The sequence below is a fragment of the Helicoverpa armigera genome, chromosome 18, assembly GCF_030705265.1.
Source record: "Helicoverpa armigera isolate CAAS_96S chromosome 18, ASM3070526v1, whole genome shotgun sequence".
In the NCBI taxonomy this organism is placed as follows: Eukaryota; Metazoa; Arthropoda; class Insecta; order Lepidoptera; family Noctuidae; genus Helicoverpa; species Helicoverpa armigera.
In genome coordinates, this window is record NC_087137.1 from 9,952,636 (window position 1) to 9,971,877 (window position 19,242).

The window sequence follows — 19,242 nt, forward strand, 5'->3', positions numbered from 1 at the left end:
AACAGGCATGTTGAATGAGGGGAATCGGAAAATCCATTGGGCCATGTGGACCACACACAGTAGCAGTGGTTGACGGACATTTTAGCCGAAAACCAACAATAGAAAAAAACTGAACTTGAAAAAACACGAAAATTGAGAGAATTCTTTATTGATACTTGAAAATTGAGAGAAAATACACTTGCAATAAATTATACAGAACCCGTGATATTTCTTTTGAAACAGAGAACCGTAAAATTATGACAGATTGAGAAGACATTGACAGATAGTAATAATGACAGCACAAACAAAACAATGTCAAAAAATATGAACTTTTATTTTTGGAACGAAATTGTGATAATCTCCAAACTTTTGAATTTGGAAAATAGAGAAAAATAATGTAAGTAATCAAATCAAAAACAATTTACATTCACGTAAAATACTGGATACTTTGTTTCCAGAAGTATACCCATGAAAGTTTGAATGATAGAACCACGATCGCATTATTATGTAAACAAGAAATATCTCTATGAAGCTTAGAGATAAAATAGAAAGTTTTGCATCTAATATGGCTAGCACCTTTCACATCATACCGCGACGCGTACATACACGCCAGCGAATTTGAAATTAGAACTGAATCTTTTTCATTGTAGTTTCAAAAAACAAACGAGTTGTGTTAATTAACATAATTTATCAGAGAGCAATGAGCATATCGAACGGCGAAAAAGCGAATAATATCCAGGTAAGCGTGATTACTCACAATGTGCATACATTAACAAATGGCTTAGCAAATACTTGTCTCATGCAAGCAACACAAAGTTAGCCTAGCTTTTATCCTTGCACTTGCATAGGGCATTGATCTTTACTCTTACAACCAGTTTCAGTAGAGGTTGCATAGCTTGCAATGACCTCTTTGGTTTTACTACTAAACTTATTTTGTTCCTATAAAATACATAGTAGCGTTCATTTTTACTCAATATAGTTGATATGTTATCTAATTAATGCAAATTGAATGTGTATTTTCTTTATCTGTGGAATATTGATTAGTATACGTTCTGTATTGAACAGTGAGTGGTGTATTTTCAATATTTGTGCAAGGTAGGTAATGTAAAATAATAAAAAAATACATTTTATGATTTCTTTCGGGGAAATTATAGATTATAGTTATCATAAAACATTGTTTATGTGTGAATTGGTTCAATAAATAAAGGTGATTGTGAGATATTGAAATAAATACATTATAGGTATATTACAGTGGCTTTATCTGACAAAAATGAGCATATTATTTTACATTAGCATATACACTTAAAGTTAATGTCACTTGACAAAAGGTTAATAATATTTTAATGAACAAACAGTTCAAGTCTAACAAAAATTTTATAAAATTGAATTACCATAATGGTGACAAGAATTTCAGCCAATTAATTGTAACTGATTTTTAAAAAAGGAAACTCTTATTCCATTTTTATTCGGGCCCAAGTTCACCGACAACATATTTACATATTTTGAAAGTTGGATGAGATAATTGGAAGTTGATTGTTTTAAGAAAACTGTAATTTATATTCTTGGAAAACTTAAGCCTTAATCAATCTACCTAATAATGATACAATCAGCATACATCTACTAAGATTCCATAAAAACAACTTCCCTTTTTATTTTTCCAACAGCATCATAAAAATAAACCGACAAAAATATTCCTCGGCATGGCTACCAACATGCTGAAACATGCGTTCCTCATCTTCCGAACGTACCTGGACATGGTCATCGACATCATCTATGGATATTTCTGGGAGGGGACGAGGAAACCCTTACCGGATTTGGAGAAGAAACATGCCATGTTAGCCGAGAGTGCTGTGGCCTTGGCTGCGAAGATCAGGAATAAGGAGTTGAAGTCTGAGGACCTGGTTAAGGCTTGCATTGAAAGGATTCAGCAAGTAAGTCACAAATTATTAAGTTTAGATTGATTTTGTTTGTAAAACCCAAATAGCAAAATTGCTGGAACAGTTTAAGTAAAGCGTGGCAAAAAAAAAAAGTATAGAAGGCAATTTAGTATTTAATTTTGAACTTATTCATCTGCCTATCCATTACCCAAACTATGCCAGGGTCAGCTTCCAGTCCCACTGGATGCAGCGGTCTACCAGTATCAGTTTTCCATGTAGCAAGTGCCTATCTGATCTCCTCAATTCAGTTGCCTAGGTGACCAGATACATCGTAGTAAGACTGGATGTCAGACTTTCTGGCTTCTGAGTAACCTATTGCTGAAATAACAGCTAGGTCTTACCAATTTCCTTCTGACACTAAGCTTGTCATGACATGATGGTCACCCATCCACAGACCTACCTCATCAAGCATTGCTTAACCTTATGATTATTATTTTGCAGGTTAATCCAATAATAAACGCGGTGACCGACGAGAGATTTGATGATGCTCTGAAGGAGGCGCAAGAGGTAGACAAACTCATTGAGTCTGGACTTACTGATGAATACTTCCAGAAGAAACCATTTTTAGGTAAATATTTTTTTAAACTAGCTTTTTCCTGCGGTTTTGTCACCGTCCAGTGGAAACTACTTCTGGACCGAGATAAAAAGCCTATATATAGCCTTCTTCTATAAATGGACTGTCTAATACTGAAACAATTTTTCAAATTGGTAAAGTAGCTTGTTGGATTCAATAGGAATAAAACAATCTCTTCAGCTTTAAAATATTAGTAGAGTTTACTCCCGTGGTCTTGCCACTATCCAGATGGAACTATTACCCACACCAGGATAAGAAGTAGCCTATATGTTATTCGGATATATACTTTTTATAAGCTATTATACTAAAGTCTCATCTAAATCCGTTCCGCAGTTTAATTCATTAACATTTCACTGGAATTTAATACATTCACTTGATAAAAAATAAATTACTGAAATAATGAAAGGTACATACATTCAACCAATTTTACATGCTGTACAATGTAATTAAGTTTCCGTAACTCTCGTTTTACGCAACCGCTTGTTACAATAGTTAAATCATATAATTTGTTTTTAATTACACTTGTACATAACAGCTTCCTACATGCTTACTTTGTTAATTCTAATCTTTCTCACTTCTATAAGGAACTATTTTGAGCTAGTCGATGAAAAAAAAATCCTTGTGTAGTTCATTTATTGATTACTCAACATTTTTTTTACATTTTATCGGATATCGGGCACAAGGTCCAAGGTACCGGTGGTTAGGGTCCCAGAGACCGAAACCTCCTCACAATACGCGCCGTATCAAGGAGTACTGCCTTCTTTATATCTTTTAAATTCTTTATTAACACACGTTTTGAATGGGATATAGATGATACAATTTTTATAATATTTATAAAGGCTTTTTAAACCACTCTTTTCAGCCATTTTTTGACGTAAAAGCGCGACAAACAGACATACAGGATAGGCATATGACGCCACTTTGCAATATAAAAAAATATACATATAGGTAATAAAACTTATCTCATGAATCCCTCCTATTTGTAAACACTGCGTGCAAATCCGTTCAGTAGTTTTGGAATTTAACGCTAACAGACAGACAGATGCGGCAGATTTAATGGTTTTATATAAAATAGGGTGATTTACTTTCATGCTTTCAGTCCGTTATGAATATTTTTCTATGAAAGTGACTGTGGCCCCGATAGCAAGCCTCTGTGTGGTAGAAAGTCGGCAATTATATAATTTATTATACAGCTAATTAGTGCTTTATCACTAATTGGATGTGCAATTAGATGGGTATATTATTTTTTTAGCTGTTATTTCTCTAAAAATAGCGTTTATTAGGTATACATATTTATATGCAGCGGGAAATAACTTTGATCGCTGTGCAGGTGCATGGGGGACAAACCCAAGCTAAGAAAATAATACTTTTTGTTGAATGTTTATTTTAAATTAAATATTTACATAATCATCAGCGTACCCTTGGACATTAATGATTTTTCCTGTGGAATATTTAAACATTAATAACTACGGATTTCATTAACATATTTAGTAAAATGTATTGATTTTGATTTCTACTGTATATGCGACCCTGTATGTAATGTCTAATTAATTGCAATCTCTAGTTAACACAATAAATAGATATACATTTGAAATACGCCATAAACCATTGAAAATAAGCTTATCTATTTATCGCCAGTGTTTAGTAAGTCCTGTGACTTGGCTTGTAAACCGACTTCCCAAAAAGGCGGAGGTTCGCAATTTATCTGAATAAGATATGCAATATCTCTTTTTTTAAGTCTTCAACTATATTCAAAACTGGTCATGATATCTTATATTAAAATCTCTTTTTTTTTCTAGGCGTCCCATTCACAACAAAGGAAAGCCATGCAATATCAGGCCTGCTACATACACTAGGCTTACTCGCCCGCCGCGACGTGCGGGCGCATGAAGACGCCGAGTGTGTGCGACGCCTGCGCGAGGCCGGTGCCATCCCTTTGGCAGTCACTAACGTGCCCGAGGTCAATAAGTGGTGAGTGTCTTAATGACCACCACTACTATTAGTATGTACCGTACGTATGGGATGCCGGCGCCATCCCTGTGGCTGTCACCAATGTACCCGAGGTCAATAAGTGGTGAGTGCCTTAATGACTACCACTGCAGGGATGTGGAGTGCGGGTTGTGGCAAGCCGGCCCCACCCCTGTTACCGTCATTAATGTACCTGAAGTCAATAACTGGTGAGTGCCTTAATGACCACTATCACCACTAAGATAGGCCGGTGCCAAGTTTTTAAAAACTCATTGACTCTGGTCATAAGGCCACAGATGGAAATAAATATGTATACCAAAATGACTGGATAAATAACCATGAAGTTTAATACCTACTTGAAGTGGATGTTATGAGTTTAGCTTGTGTAGATAATGTCTACTGTGCTGTGGTTATATAAATAGTTTTATCTAAATTTTTAAAATATTTTTACCTATATCTTCCAGGATGGAGAGCCGTAACTACGTGTTCGGTCAGACGTGCAACCCGCACCACTCGGGGCGCACACCCGGCGGCTCCAGCGGCGGGGAGGCTGCTCTCTGTGCTGCACGGGCCACACCCATCTCGCTATGTATGTATCAATTTCTCTATTACTGAACAATATACAGGAATGAATTTTAAACAGTGCAAAAAAAATCTGGTGGTCCAGAATCACTAACAGAACATATCTGCATCATCAGTATTTTTTTTTTTACCACCAATATATGGATACTAACTATTCTTACGCGCTTGGAGCAGCGCTCGCTTCAGTAAACCGGTTTCGCGTTGCCGCCGTGCCTACTGTGACGACTGTGACCGTACAATCGGTTGCAAAATAAACATCTTTTGCTATAAATAACCTATTACCTATTACCTATTTTTGGTACTAAAACACAACAAAATAAAAATATACGTATCTATAAAACTTATTTAACTATAAGGGCTGATTTTTCAATCGCCAGATAACTTCTATCTGAGGAATATTTTTAACGTTTTGACAGCTTTTGTATGGAAAATATGTCAAACCGCCATATTGAAATTGAAAAATCAGCCCTAAGTGGACCAGCGGGGCCCAGCAGGGCCAAGGCCTGCCGGGGCTGCGGGTTGTTCGAAAGAGTTACCGCAGCCCTGGTACATAAAAGGCCTACGACGGAACACGACGGTTTTTAGTCAGTAAGAGTCTGACACTCCCTCACCGCTGCTAAACCACAGCGGGAGGGGTCATTTGATGATTTTTGACGTCGGAAAAAAAAAGCCCTAAGTGGACAAAGTTTACGCACTGAATAAAATTCATTCCTATAATATATTGATTAGCGAAGGTACTACATTCCCTTGCATCGGAGAGCACGTTAGTGTCGGTCCAACCAGAGATCTCTCTCCGGTGGTGTCGAATGCCCGTCCCGTCCGGCTATGAGAGTGCACCTGTGTGTGCGCAAATGTTTAATTTAACACTATAATATGTACTGCGCAGAGCTGGCTGATCTCCTTAAGAGCGCTATTACAAAATCGAATTGCTCAGGTTTAGGTAAATTAGACGATAGCCGGCAGCACTTGCGCATGTGTGCGTCTAGCGAAATACGCAACGCACACCTGCGGACCGCCACGCGGCACAAACAAACTTGAGACTTTGCCACTTTTTTCCGAAATAATTTATTGTTTTTATAGTTTATGAAATATTATTTGTACCGATGAATTTTATAACCTAGAATAGCTCAATTGAGTTACAATAAACAAGTAATCGTTTACAATTTTTAAATTATTAAATCGACAACCAAACTTTTCACCATGTTTATCAATTATAAGTACTTGATTTATAAAAAAAACTAAAATCTATAATTCGTCTTCCATGTATTGTATCTTCATTTTCCTGCAACAATGAAAACTAGGAATGTAGATAGTTTATTAAAACAAATGTGTCACGTATACCTTTTGCGGGTGACAAAAAATACTTACCATATTATTTGTACTGGTAATTGAGTCTGATAGTCTGAATTAAATATGCTTTCATTATCCTGCAAGAATCAAAGAATTACATTATTATGCAACAGCGAAACTAACGACGATGACATTTACGTACATATTTCTTTATAACCAACATCAAAAAAAGAGAAGCCTATCTATAACATTTTCGCATTAGAATATCATGGGCTAATACTTATGTATATTACATTTCATTCAGATCATTATAACTAATAAATAAAATAAAAACTCACTAGTATCAAAACGTGTTAGTTGCGCTATATTTTTCGACCTCCGGCGAGTTTACGCGGCGCAACAGCGAGCGATACGTCCCTCCTCGGTAAGCGCCTGGCGCTGACTAAAGTTGAACGCAGCGCGTCACAAGATTTATATTGATTTTTGCATTGCAAACAAAAATTATTTTAAAATATTGTTTTACTTTTAAATAGACCAATTTTTTTTTTCAAGCTTTATAACAATACCACCTTATTTATAACATGTTTTTTATTTGAATTTGGATTATACTTTCATAGATAAAAAATATAGTTTCGTACGGAAAATTGTCAGTAACTCTCAGTTTTATAGAATTATTTTTGGTGTATTACTGTATGAATTGTAATAAATTGGTGTAAGCAAGCACAAGTACAAGATATAGTTGTATCTTGAACATTTTTATAAATGGTTAAATTGCTATATCCTCGGAGTACCGAAGCATCAAAAGATACCCAAAAGCAACATTTTATGAAACATCCTTTGCAGAGACAAAGATTTTACTGATGTACGTGGACAAATTAAAATATTTATTGAAAACAGCCCCAAGATAAATGATCAAACTTTCTTAATCTTATTTTTGTTTTTTTTTTGTGACTATATCCAAAGCATAATGACGCATCAAAACTCGTATAAAACTCGAAAATTTGTGATAGCCCTCTTAAAAGAAAGAGAAAATATGCCATGACCGATAACAGTCAGGAAGCTATATACATACTTCCCGCACCAGAATACAAAGAAGTTTATTATGTTGCTCTAATCATGATCAGACTTCTACGATGAAGATTCATCAAAACCATCCTAAACTACAAACTTTCACATACTAAGTATTAATAACATTCTGTGACACTGATATGGTATTATAGAATGAAAATATTTATTATGCACATATTTATGCAACGAAAATATATGCAATGCAATGCAAAATATAGTTGGAAAAGTCCATGTAACTGATAGATTATGTGTTATATATGAAATATGTTTTCAGGCTCGGATATCGGCGGCTCGACTCGCATGCCTGCATTCTTCTGCGGGCTGTACGCGCTCAATCCTACTTCTGGACACACTAGCCTTAAAGGTAGGTCACTTCATAAAGAGTTTATTTAATAAGAGAAACACATTCTAAAAATTATACTATTTTTAGAGTTCCGTAACCAGAAGATAAAATTGACATTATTTTTTTTTCTATTTTTACCCGACTGCCAAAGAAGGAGGGTAATGTTTTTAATGCATGAATTTGTAAAAGTTCAATCAGTGAGAACTGTCTTACTTTGTAGCTAGACATTAACGCTATAACAAACGATTTTTTTGCTATTTTATAGACCAGAGGCCTTCGGTTTAGCCTTTTTATGGAAACCTTCTTGCACGAATCCGATTGCACTTAGCCTGCGTTATTTAATAATCATTTTTACAAAAGCGGTGCTTCTTTAACTTTTCTTTGTCAGTAATCTAAACCAAAAAAGTTCGTGAATCAAATAAAATGTGTTCTTTTGTTTACCAGGTTCAGCTCTCCGCACGGGCAAGGAGAAGTCGATGGCATCGATAGGGTTCGTGAGCACGCACTGTTCTGATCTTATCCCGCTCACTAAGATCATTGTCGATGCTGAGAAAGTACACGAATTGAACTTAGATCGAGTTGTTGATGTTAAGGTTAGTACTAGAATTAAAAGTTTGTGAGTTGAAAGCTATACTATAGTTTTGGTTAATCTTATTGTGTTGTTTGTGAAGTTTTTTTTTTAGTCATAATTTATTTTTCCATTTATTTTCACTAGTAACTACTCCGTATTCCTATATAAAAAATAGCCCGTTCAGTTTTCCTCGATAAATGAGCTATCTAAAACTTAGCGATTTTGACAAGTTGGACCAATATTTTCTAAAATAAGAGTGTTTAAATAAATCAGCTTTTAATTTTGGTAACTATAGACTATTGAAATAGAGGTAATTTTCTTAAAATAACTTCTGCTTTATGAAGAACTCCATCCAATTTAATTTAAACGGTAATTTTACAAAATCTTTATTTATTCTTCGCGTCAACTGTCTAGGTTAGAAAGTCTAATATGAATTTGTGGATGTATTTCAGAAACTTCGGTACTTCTACGTGGAGACGGCACAGGATCTACGCGTCAGTCCCATTTCACCCGAACTGCGGGCTGCTATGAACAGGTATAAAAGTTTTATAGCAATGTTTTCACGAATATCTAATGCGAATATATTTTATTTTTGACTTATTATTAAAAAAATAACCGAAATATATATAAAAAATATATAATTGTATTAACCAAAGTATGCTAACGGTTTGGAAATAAATGATATTTGATCTGGTAGCGGAACTTCCGTAGTGGGACCAACCTTAGTTTACCTGTGACATCACACTTATTTGGTCTTTTAGTATTATGTGCTTTCTTATCTATTCAAAGTTGAAAAGCTGCCTAAAAAATATTAAAAAATACAAAAAAAAAATATGTTGCATGGGAGCCTCCTAGTTTTCAGTATTTGTTGTTATAGCGGCAACAAAAATACATTTGACAGACGACACGTTTTACTAATAGAAACCCTAATAATTATTTTCTTTAAAATTAAATTCCAGAGCCATAACAAAGCTAACAGAAGACGCGACATCCACTCCTCACGTGCCAGTCCCCTACTACCATCCCGGCTTCAACTACATGTTCGTGCTGTGGCGCTACTGGATGACGCACGAGGAAGATGACTTCGCCTCACTGCTCACCAACGGACGAGGGGCTGCGAAGGCCTATGCTGAACTGCCGAAGAAGGTAGTGTTATATTTTTCCAGCTTCTTCTTCCTAGCAAAAATACGTAGGAAGTGGGGAAGGGTGGGCGTTTTGGGGACTGTCCATTGTAAATTTCTGACGATGCAGCTAAGTTTGATTTGAATAAACAATTTTTCATTTTGCATGTACTTCATCACTTCATATTTCTTAATACCATAGCTATTACATTCGGTTGCTGGTGACCCCTATAAATATCTACGATACTATACTAGCACTTGACTGGCTTTTTAATATCAAATCTGTTAAACATCACTTTGAAATATAATTTTGTTATTTAATCTGTATATTTTGTCATTACAGCTAGTTGGCATGTCGAACTTCACTCTCCCGGCTATCATGAAGCTGCTGGATGACCAGGTGCTACCTCCCGTCAACAAGGACTGGGCTGAGAAACTTACTAACGAACTTAAAGAAGACTTGATTGTGAGTTATTTTTAAATATTTGATACGTTATTATATTATTTCCTTGGGTTATTGCACTTGTACATAATGGGAGATTTTATTTACCCAGACAAAATATACCCTATGTTATCTCGGGAATCTATAGGAGCCAGGAGACTAGGATAAAAAACAAACATCTTTATTTAATTAGTGTAGATATTCTGCAATTTATCTAGTAACCTCAAATTTATCTAGTTATCCAGAATGAATAGACCTTATAGCGAGATTCCACCAACATTTTTAATTGAAAGTTCTATAAGTATAATTTTAACATAGTCATAACCAATAAAATAACATTACACACTAATCACACTTCTTTTTAAAGCTATTTTACTCACATAAATATGCATTTTTCAATTTTCAGAAAACCCTAGGCGATGACGGAGTGCTAATATTCCCTAGTAGTCCATCAGTGGCGCCGTATCACTACTCGCCCATCGTGAGGCCCTTCAACTTCGCCTACTGGGCGGTCATTAACGCACTCAGATTCCCCGCGGCACAGGTAACGTAATTTTTTTTTATTTTAATTGTAAATAAGAATTTGTAGTTGACTAATATTATTTGGCAAATTAAGAGAATTTTAAATATTCATCAAAAATCAAATACATATTTATAGCGACTTATTTTCTTTCTTCTATTTAATAAGCAGCACCTTTCTACTATTTTATGTTATTGTTTCTTCTGTCATATGGTGACTGTGTGCATAAATAGTTAAAAAATATATATATTATTACGATCTTATTACATATTTATATGTGTAACAGAGTTATATAATTACAAGTTTAAAAAAAAAATATATAATAGAGGTATTGCCCTGTGGGTAAAGAGCCAACCTCTCTCACCAAGTTTGAGTGTGTGGGTTCGATTCCAGGTCAGGCAAGTACCAATGCAGATTGAATCATACAAGACTTACACGTAGTAGTTCTTAGATTTTCCTTTAAAAACTTGAGTTATCAATAGATTACTTAGTTCTAACTTTTGCACAGTTTTTGATCTATATCTCAGAACGGACAAACATTTCAGCAAAGCTGTCATAGTAAATATTGTTCTACATAAAAAGGCCTATCCAATGATATATATGACATTCCTATTGGTGGGGTATACCAGGTCCCATATATTTGTGCCCATTGTCCTTTGTATAAACTTTCTAAGTACATCGTGGATAATTATATTGTCATCAGATCCCGCTCGGCGTGAACAGCGACAAGGTTCCTCTCGGCATACAAGTGGTCGCTGCTCCGAAACACGAGGCGCTCTGTGCTGCCGTCGCTCAGTACCTCGGCGAAGTCCTAGGGGGCTCCACTCTGCCTTGCAAGATATTAGACTAGACTACTAAGACGAAATCTGATATTAAATACTCAGATTTGTACCCTGTTAATCGCATATAAGGGATTTTGTTGCTGGTTCTTTAACGGACACGGAGCAAAAAAAATTAACCGCCGGCAAAAGTGCTTTTAGAAACCGGTTGAAGGTGATTTTAATATAAGCTTCTCTGATGGTTATCAATAGTGAAATAACCCAGCATAAGTATAGTTTTGCTTACACAATACAGTATATACTACTTAATTCATACTTATGTTTAACAATATCATAAGCATTTTTATAAATCAACATTCAAAGTTCACGCATTTATAATTTAAGTATGATGTGATAAGTAATTTCCAGTTTTTTATACTTCCATATATTTGTTATTTTAAATGATATTTATATATTTACATTTATTATAATAAAACTATTCTAATATTTGTTATTTTTGTATGGTTCATTTCTAGAAAATGTTATTAGAAAAAAATATAGTATGTATGATTGTCTCACTTAAACATAAAAGGGTTGTGGAAGTATTCTAATGGTGCTGGAATTTTGGAACGACGAAAGTTACTAATATTGTTATTAACTTTAAAATGTGTAACGTTAAATGCACAAAACCTCAGACATTACAAATGTTTTTTTATTTATGTTTATTAATTCAATTGAACACAATTTCTGAGAGAAGTCAGTAATTCACATCTTTCTTGCGACTGTAAAAACTATTCATTTTCAATCATGTTTTGCGCATTTAATGTTACACGTTTTTAATATTAATGTGATGTCTATTCTTCTGTGATGTCTTATGATTATAAGTACATAGGAACTTATATCAATGTAATAAGTATAGGAATTATATATTGCATTTTGTACACTTTTCAATGTTTATTTTTCAATAGTAATTATTGCTAGCAGCTATGTATGCCTGGCATACATATAGTTATTTTGTAATAAGTGATTTTGAGACTGATGTGTCAATATATTTAATGAAATTGGTGGAGGCTGAGCTGAATAACTTATCCAATAAATATATTTTTGATTACAAAAGACTTTTCATTTATTTATTCTTGAACATATTAATTACATTTTTAAATATGTATTAAATATAAAAACAAAAAAAAGGTTGCCACCGATATCGGGCACAGGGTCCAAGGTACCGGTGGTTAGGGTCCCAGAGACAGAAACCTCCTCACAATACGTGCCGTATCAAGGAGTACTGCCCTCTGAATCAGTCCCTTGATCCAGCCGCCCAACGAGAGCCTCCTGAGGTGTTCGTCGAGGCTCTTGGCTATTAAACCATTGGCCGTAACGACAATCGGCACAACAACAGCCGTGTCGACACTCCACATGGCGACAACCTCGTGCGCTAAGTCGAGATACTTTATTTGTTTCTCTTTCTCAGCTTTCACAAGGTTCTCGTCATGCGAGACGGCGACATCGACTATCATCGCGCGGCGCGCTAATCGATCTATCACCACAATATCAGGCTTATTGGCTGCTATAGTCCTGTCAGTGATGATAGATCGATCCCAGTACAACGTTATATGGTCCTTTTCGAGAACTGGGTCGGGCGCATACTTGTAGTACAGTACCTCAAGATCTACAAGGTTGTATTGCTGTAAGCTGCTGGTGGATGATCTTGGCCACTTGGTTATGTCTGTGCAAATATTCACCGTTAGCCAAACGAGAACAACCAGATATGTCTGATAGACTCACCCGGATGGTGACATGCCCGACATATGTCAACCGTCCCGTCTTTCATGATATATCTCCGGTAGTTATTCGTCAGGATAACTTCGTCCATAATTGCACATACAAACCCTTCGGTTTCTCCAAACAGGTCACCGAAGCGTAGCCAAGCTACGGACGCTTTGAAGTCTACATCGGGGCCATGAAGAGCCCCGAAGAAGCGTCCGTGTAGCTGTGTGCTCTGCCATACCTCCTTGCGATCGTGGGTAGTTAGTACGACAGGTTTGAGTACAAAAGACTATTATTATTATAGTATTATTGATAATGATTTGATGTCCTGGGCCTTTGCCCAGCCCTGCATGGAATCTTAGTAAATACACCACTGGTCTACGGCGTACATTTGTGTCATATCAGTGTGTAACCGTGGTATTAATGGTTGAAGTAATTATTAATTAGCAAATAAAACACGAATGTATAATTCGAAATCTTTTTATTTGATTTGTTAAATCTCAGAGTGGGCATGCACGCCCCGCGTGTATCTCGCGGCTCGGGCCCCGCATCGCGCGTGTCGTACGAGTCGCTCGCACGTGTCCACGAGTCGCTCGCACGCGTCCACGCGTCGCCCGCGCGTGTCGCACGTGCCGCTCGCACGTGTCGCACGCGCGTCGCCGCAGAGCGTCGCCTACACTGGCACACACGTAACACTAAGGTAACGTATATATAATATCACTTAATGGAATGGAACAGTCAGTCAGTCAGGCGGGCAGCGCGGACTCGCAGCACAGCAGCCGCGCGGCGCGGGCCAGCAGCCCGGGGGGCCCGGCGGGGGCCCGGGGGCCGGCGGGGGCCCGGGGGCCGGCAGGGGCCCGGGGGCCGGGCGCGGGGCCCGCAGCAGGCGGCGCGGGGCGGGGCGGCGGCGCGAGGCCTCAGCTCGGGAACTTGGCGTACAGCGCGTACTGCAGCTCGTAGCCCGAGAAGCGGCAGTGCTGCGACTCCAGCGGCGAGTACGCGCCCAAAGCCGGGAACTTCTTCAGCTGCCGGGCAGCGCTGGCTCCCGGAGAATCCTGTACATTACAAACTCGCTTTAGAAACAAAACCCTCACTCATATTCACTGTTCTCATAACAAGGTCAAGACGAGCTCGACAGTATAATATTATAAGAAAGGTCAATAAAACCAAACATTCTGTATTATCCAGTAAGAAGCCAACTCCAACATAGTTGAGAAAATTGAACATCCCACGCGACTTTTGCATAATTTCTTAAACTGGTAATTTTATTTTAGGAGTTTTATTTTTTGTAGTATGCTAGGTCAGGAGGATGATGATGATAAAAATAAAAGTATAATCCCATACTAACCGGTGTAGCGAACACAGTGAGCACGAACTTGGCGGGGCGGAATGCGCGCAGCACGCGCGCGATGACGCCGTCGTAGCTCTCCACCGGCACGTTGGACTCGAACGACACGTACGAGCACGAACGCTCAGGAGTTATGTGGATGGTCATGTAGCAGCCCTGGTGGAGGAATATAATAGAATATTAGTTATTTTAATTAACATATGTACGGATAGGTGTGTGGATAGGTGTCGGCCATTTTGGGAAAATATAGTAAAACGTTCAATCCTTCTCGTTAGGGGACGTGGCCTTTGGTCAGCAGTGGGACTCTAAAAAGGCTGATGATGATGAATGCCAAATAGTAAATTTAATATTAACATTATATTTAGAAGTTCTGGCGAAAAGATTAGTTCCAAAGTTAAGTTTGAACTGTGAATTTTAAACATTTATAACACGTAAAAAGACTTAATCTATGGCCAAGACGAGGTGTATACTTGAAACATATCATTTTTCAAAATTCTATAACTCCTATAACACAAGAATTTTTTACCGAATTTCCAGAAAGTAAAAGGTTATCAACTCGGATGTTTTACGGAAAGGTTTTTCAGAAGGTATGTAAATAAATGACTTTAATCTTCCAGTTATATAAACTACAGTTACGATGAGACAACTTACGGATGGTAAATCCTTATCTCCCTTTGGCAGCGTAAACAATATTATCTTATTATTAAGAGTTTATCTTAATTAATACTAGGTAGTTAACAAAAGTAGAACGTGGAGTGAACGGCCAAGAGTGTATTTTTTTAAACAGGAGCACTAAACAAGCATTCGTTTGTAAATTGTTCAAAATTTTATATCTGTGTGTCTGTAATACTTTTTTTTTAGATGAAAGCAGAAAGATGGTGTTCCAAACTGGGCTCATCAAAATCAGTTCTGCCGTTTTAAAGTTATTAATTATTACCCATTTTATCATATCATTTGTCATTTTATCTGGTTTTGAAAAGGAAAAATAAGAAGTTAAGACGAAGATTCAAGCAGATTTGGATTTAAAAATGGTTGCTTTGATCCACGCTCAAAACGAAATATTCAGTACTAACCAGCAGTGGTTAGATGGATCTAGACTATTTCTTGAAAAACTAGGACATTTTATTGTATTGTTGAGAGTTGAGCTAAGAGTTCAATTGGTTTAAAATCTAGTCTAGTCAATTGAATGATGACAAGATTGGTTTCTGCATAACACTTTATATTCTAGAAGGCATAAATTGATTCTTTTCCAGTTTTTAATCATAAGGTTGTTGACTTTTATATTCAACAATATATATCAGAACAAATAAACTAATTTTTTGTTTGTTTGAACGCACTAATCGCAGGAACCAATAGCGTAGTTAAAAAAAGACTCAATTTCTCAGGGAAGGTCACGCTTGAATATTTGTCTAGAGTCGGGAAGTAGGTCCCTCGGGACGCAGTTGCAGTCGCGGGAACAGCTTATTAATAATTATGAATTAGAGATATTATGTAGTGTATTATGTGTGAGATATAAAAACTTACATCTTTAGCGACTCCATTCATTGAGTATCCACACGGATCAAACAGGAAGTCGTCTATGACCATTCCTGGTATTATCTTGTCTATACCAGATTCCTGTGAACAATAACATGACAATAAATATACTTCACCCAACAAGACTTCTTACAGAATAGAATCATGATGAAGACCTCATCGTTTACCGAGTTCTTATGTGTTTCGGAAGGCACGTTAAACTGGTGGATCGCGGCTGTCATTAGAACATCTTAGGCAGTCGTTACGGATAGTCAGTCAGTAACCATAAAATCTTATAAGCAGTCTTAGGTACCAGATGCTGTTGCCCAAGAAACTGGTATTTTATTTTATTTTATTTTATTGATATGAGTAGATAGGTCAGATTGGCAGTCACTTCATGTAAACACTGGGTATTCAGCTTCACCCCATTAGACTAGAAGGCAGGGCCAAGCAGATGATGACAAAAATATTAGGAAGGCTCTTACCCTGGTAGCAGCAGCAGCATCAGCCGAGTACTGTCTGGTGAAGATGTCCATGACAGCTGGATCCAGGTCTGACATGAGGATCTCGATGGTTTGATCGGGTTCTGACAGTCCGCCCTCGTTGGCGTCAGTGTGTTCCTTCTCAAGGGCGTCTACTGTGCCTGGTGAAAGAAATGGGTGGTGTTATGATAGGTTTTTCATTATTTGCCTAGCTTTTTCTGGCAGTATTCTATAATTGTTTGATGATATTGATAGATTGTAAAAGTACCCCGATGATATACTTATGAATTTGTAAATATAAATATGTATCATGAAGTTTAGCTAGTTTGGCGGCCTTAAATTCTCAAAATATAATAGTACATTATTGTTTAACACATATTGTAGATGTAAAAATAATAACATATCTCTAAAGCAAATAAATGATGGTTAGTCACAAAGCAACCTCATTTAAGTACAATAGATCGTTTATCTTTGTATATAAATAAATAAATATACATAGATGAAGCCAACTGGTACATACGGTACAGTTATGCCTAGGAGTACCATTACCAATGAGGCGGGCGGTCACCTGAAGATGACATGGTACATTAATGAATTGTGCCAATGAGTATAAAGCTAACTAAAATTACAAGTAAGTAAATTAAAGTCTACAGACTTTTTTTACATGCGAGGGCCTTGAAATCAAATCATAAAAATTACTAAGTTAATTGAAAATACAAAATTATTTAGTTAAAAAGTATAAAAAGAATTCCTGCTGATTTTGATCATGCGTAAAGAGTATAGGCCCATATATCACTCTTAGGATAAACCAACTCTAAAGACATTTAAAATCATGCTCTATTGCAATAAAATATGGTCGAAAATACTTTAGCTTACCTTCAAGCGGCAGTAGAGTGTACAGGTACCAGCAATCCTTTTCTGGGCCCATGATGTAAGCACGACCATCGCCAAAGAATGAGTCCAGAAGTTTCACCTGGAACAAATGATACGGAAAGGTTAACGAAGGAAACAAACATGGTATATATTAGGGCTTTCAAATACCGGATTTTTTTAATTCCGGTATCAATACCGGTATTAGAAATTTCAATACCGTGATCACGTGATCACGGTATTGTCGGTCATGCAAATATTGCAATACTCCAGATATTAAAAGTTGTCGCTCCTTTATGCGTCTTCGAAGTGCTTTTGCAAGATTTTGGCTTAAGTCATTAGCTTGACCATATCTAACTTCGTCAACATAAATTTTAGCGCAATATCCGCTTTTAGTAAATTGGCATCCCGTATAGTACAGTACTAATATAGTTACTTTGACTACAGAAAGGCTGTTGTAAACATTTTTTAATATTGTCAAATCGAATTCGTCTAATTCGAAATCGCAGTTTAATTTTAGATCGATTACAACTTTTAAAACACAATCCTTTAGTTTCAAAAAGCGTCCAATCATAGCCCCGACACTATGACTAAAAATGAGATTGACTTCATGACGAACAAGAAGCACATAGTCAGAGACGTCTCCGTGATCAATAGGTTTAACACCGGTAGCGATCACCGACTTGTCCGAGGCTCTCTGAATATCAACTTCAAGGCCGAACGTTTCCGTCTGATGAAGGCCAGGCTCCCACCAACACTGCTCCAAACCATGACAGGATCTGAAAAGTTCCAGTCAAATTTGGAGAACCGATTTGCCGCCGTGGAAACCACAACAGACGTTAACCAGAACCACGAATATGTGGTTCGACATGTTCGACGTGGGGTGGACATGTGGTTCGGATCCTCAGGGAGGAAGGTTCGAGATTCTGTAACATGCAGCGTCAGGGATTATGAAGAAACGACGTGAAAACCCGCCTCGTCAGCTAAGCGGGCTCTAAACCAAGAGATCAACAAGCACGTACGATGCGACCTCCGGTGCTCCAATACTCTTGACTTTGAAAGAGCAATTGAGCTGAATCGGGGGTCAAAGGTATTCGTACAATCTCTTGGAAGAAGCCACTTGACGAAGCTGACCACAACAAGTGGAGAAGTCATTTCTTCGGTGCCGGCAGTCTTTTCGGAAGTGGAAAACTTCTATGGCCGGTTATACGCATCGCATGCATCTCGACCTTATCCCGGAAATGAGGATTCTAGAGCCACATTAACATTTCACCGAAGACCTGCCAGAAGTCAGCAGTGGCGAAATCGAGATCGCTCTGAGACAGCTCAAAAATGGAAAAGCCCCTGGCGAGGATGGCATTACAACAGAGCTATTAAAAACAGGAGGTAAGCCCATACTGGGGGAGCTCCAGAAGCTTTTTAATGCCGTCCTGTTTGAAGGGAGAACTCCAGAGGCGAAGGGAGACAAAACCCTGCTGAAGAACTATCAGCGGGCGGGTATGCTGGGCGGGTTGGCGCTTAATACACAAGTGTGAAGTGTGAGAATAAGATTACGAGTTGGTACATACATCTTACGAGTCGTAGTTATTTATCTTATTTAAAACAACTTCCTGTTACTTATTACAACAAACCACAATAATTAAAATTATAAAAAGATGTAATACCGTAATCACGGTATTGGCTCCTCAATACCGGTATTGAAAAAATACCAAAATTTATCCGTGATCACGGTATTACGGGATCCCGTAATACCGGTATTGAAAGCCCTAGTATATATGTATATTCAAGAGGCAATAGTAGCCGACTCAAAAATTTGGCTAAGATGGGTAGGACTAAATCTAGCTTCTTATAGCTATCCTAGCCTTCTCTTAACTATGTTGAAATCGGCTTTCAGTCTAACCAGATACTGCTGAGTGCCAGTGTTTTACATGGAGTCACTGCCACCTCAACCTATTAACCTGGTCAACCTAATTTTACAGGATAAGACAGTACAAAGAAGGGCACTAAATAAAAGCGTTGATCCCATCCCTACACTTCTTCACAGATCTAAAGACATCAAAATATTGATGAATCTGTGTTGGTCTTTGACAGTCACAAAACAAACACA

The 19,242-nt window shown here is 37.3% G+C and overlaps 2 protein-coding genes across 7 annotated transcripts in view; one reads left to right on the forward strand and one right to left on the reverse strand.

Annotated features, from left to right (window-relative positions):
* Positions 1 to 265: 265 nt before the first annotated feature.
* On the forward strand, positions 266 to 12,269 carry LOC110381437 (fatty-acid amide hydrolase 2-A). 5 transcript variants are annotated; one of them, XM_064039187.1, is made up of 13 exons: positions 345 to 376; positions 630 to 718; positions 1,644 to 1,910; positions 2,358 to 2,484; positions 4,290 to 4,461; positions 4,923 to 5,047; positions 7,673 to 7,762; positions 8,186 to 8,334; positions 8,765 to 8,847; positions 9,272 to 9,458; positions 9,777 to 9,899; positions 10,282 to 10,419; positions 11,099 to 12,269. In XM_064039187.1, the coding sequence occupies exons 2-13, from the start codon at positions 680 to 682 to the stop codon at positions 11,243 to 11,245; spliced, it is 1,647 nt and encodes a 548-aa protein (XP_063895257.1). In that variant the 5' UTR covers positions 345 to 376; positions 630 to 679; the 3' UTR covers positions 11,246 to 12,269. The 5 variants fall into 5 exon arrangements, with proteins under 5 accessions (XP_063895259.1, XP_063895257.1, XP_063895256.1 ...); XM_064039189.1 differs by lacking the exon at positions 630 to 718 and having other exon boundaries at positions 266 to 376; XM_064039186.1 differs by lacking the exon at positions 345 to 376 and having other exon boundaries at positions 386 to 718.
* A 1,115-nt stretch (positions 12,270 to 13,384) lies between these two features.
* Positions 13,385 to 19,242, reverse strand: part of LOC110383424 (S-adenosylmethionine decarboxylase proenzyme) — a 35,379-nt gene continuing 29,521 nt past the window's right edge. Inside the window, exons 4-9 of one of the 2 annotated variants that reach the window (XM_049848588.2) lie at positions 17,142 to 17,238; positions 16,269 to 16,426; positions 15,793 to 15,885; positions 14,920 to 14,940; positions 14,269 to 14,424; positions 13,385 to 13,975 (exon numbers count right to left, since the gene is read on the reverse strand). In XM_049848588.2, coding sequence (XP_049704545.1) covers positions 13,838 to 13,975; positions 14,269 to 14,424; positions 14,920 to 14,940; positions 15,793 to 15,885; positions 16,269 to 16,426; positions 17,142 to 17,238 — 663 coding nt within the window. In that variant the 3' untranslated portion in view covers positions 13,385 to 13,837. The remainder of the gene's footprint in view (positions 13,976 to 14,268; positions 14,425 to 14,919; positions 14,941 to 15,792; positions 15,886 to 16,268; positions 16,427 to 17,141; positions 17,239 to 19,242) is intronic. The other variant, XM_049848593.2, reaches the window with a different exon arrangement.

What these genes read in the sequence shown, in the direction of transcription:
- LOC110381437 (XM_064039187.1), top strand. Translation starts at nt 680, where the DNA reads ATGAGCATATCGAACGGCGAAAAAGCGAATAATATCCAG. An exon ending in TGGACACACTAGCCTTAAAG is followed by an intron (nt 7,763 to 8,185) that starts GTAGGTCACTTC and finishes TTTGTTTACCAG; the next exon opens with GTTCAGCTCTCCGCACGGGC. An exon ending in AACTTAAAGAAGACTTGATT is followed by an intron (nt 9,900 to 10,281) that starts GTGAGTTATTTT and finishes TTCAATTTTCAG; the next exon opens with AAAACCCTAGGCGATGACGG.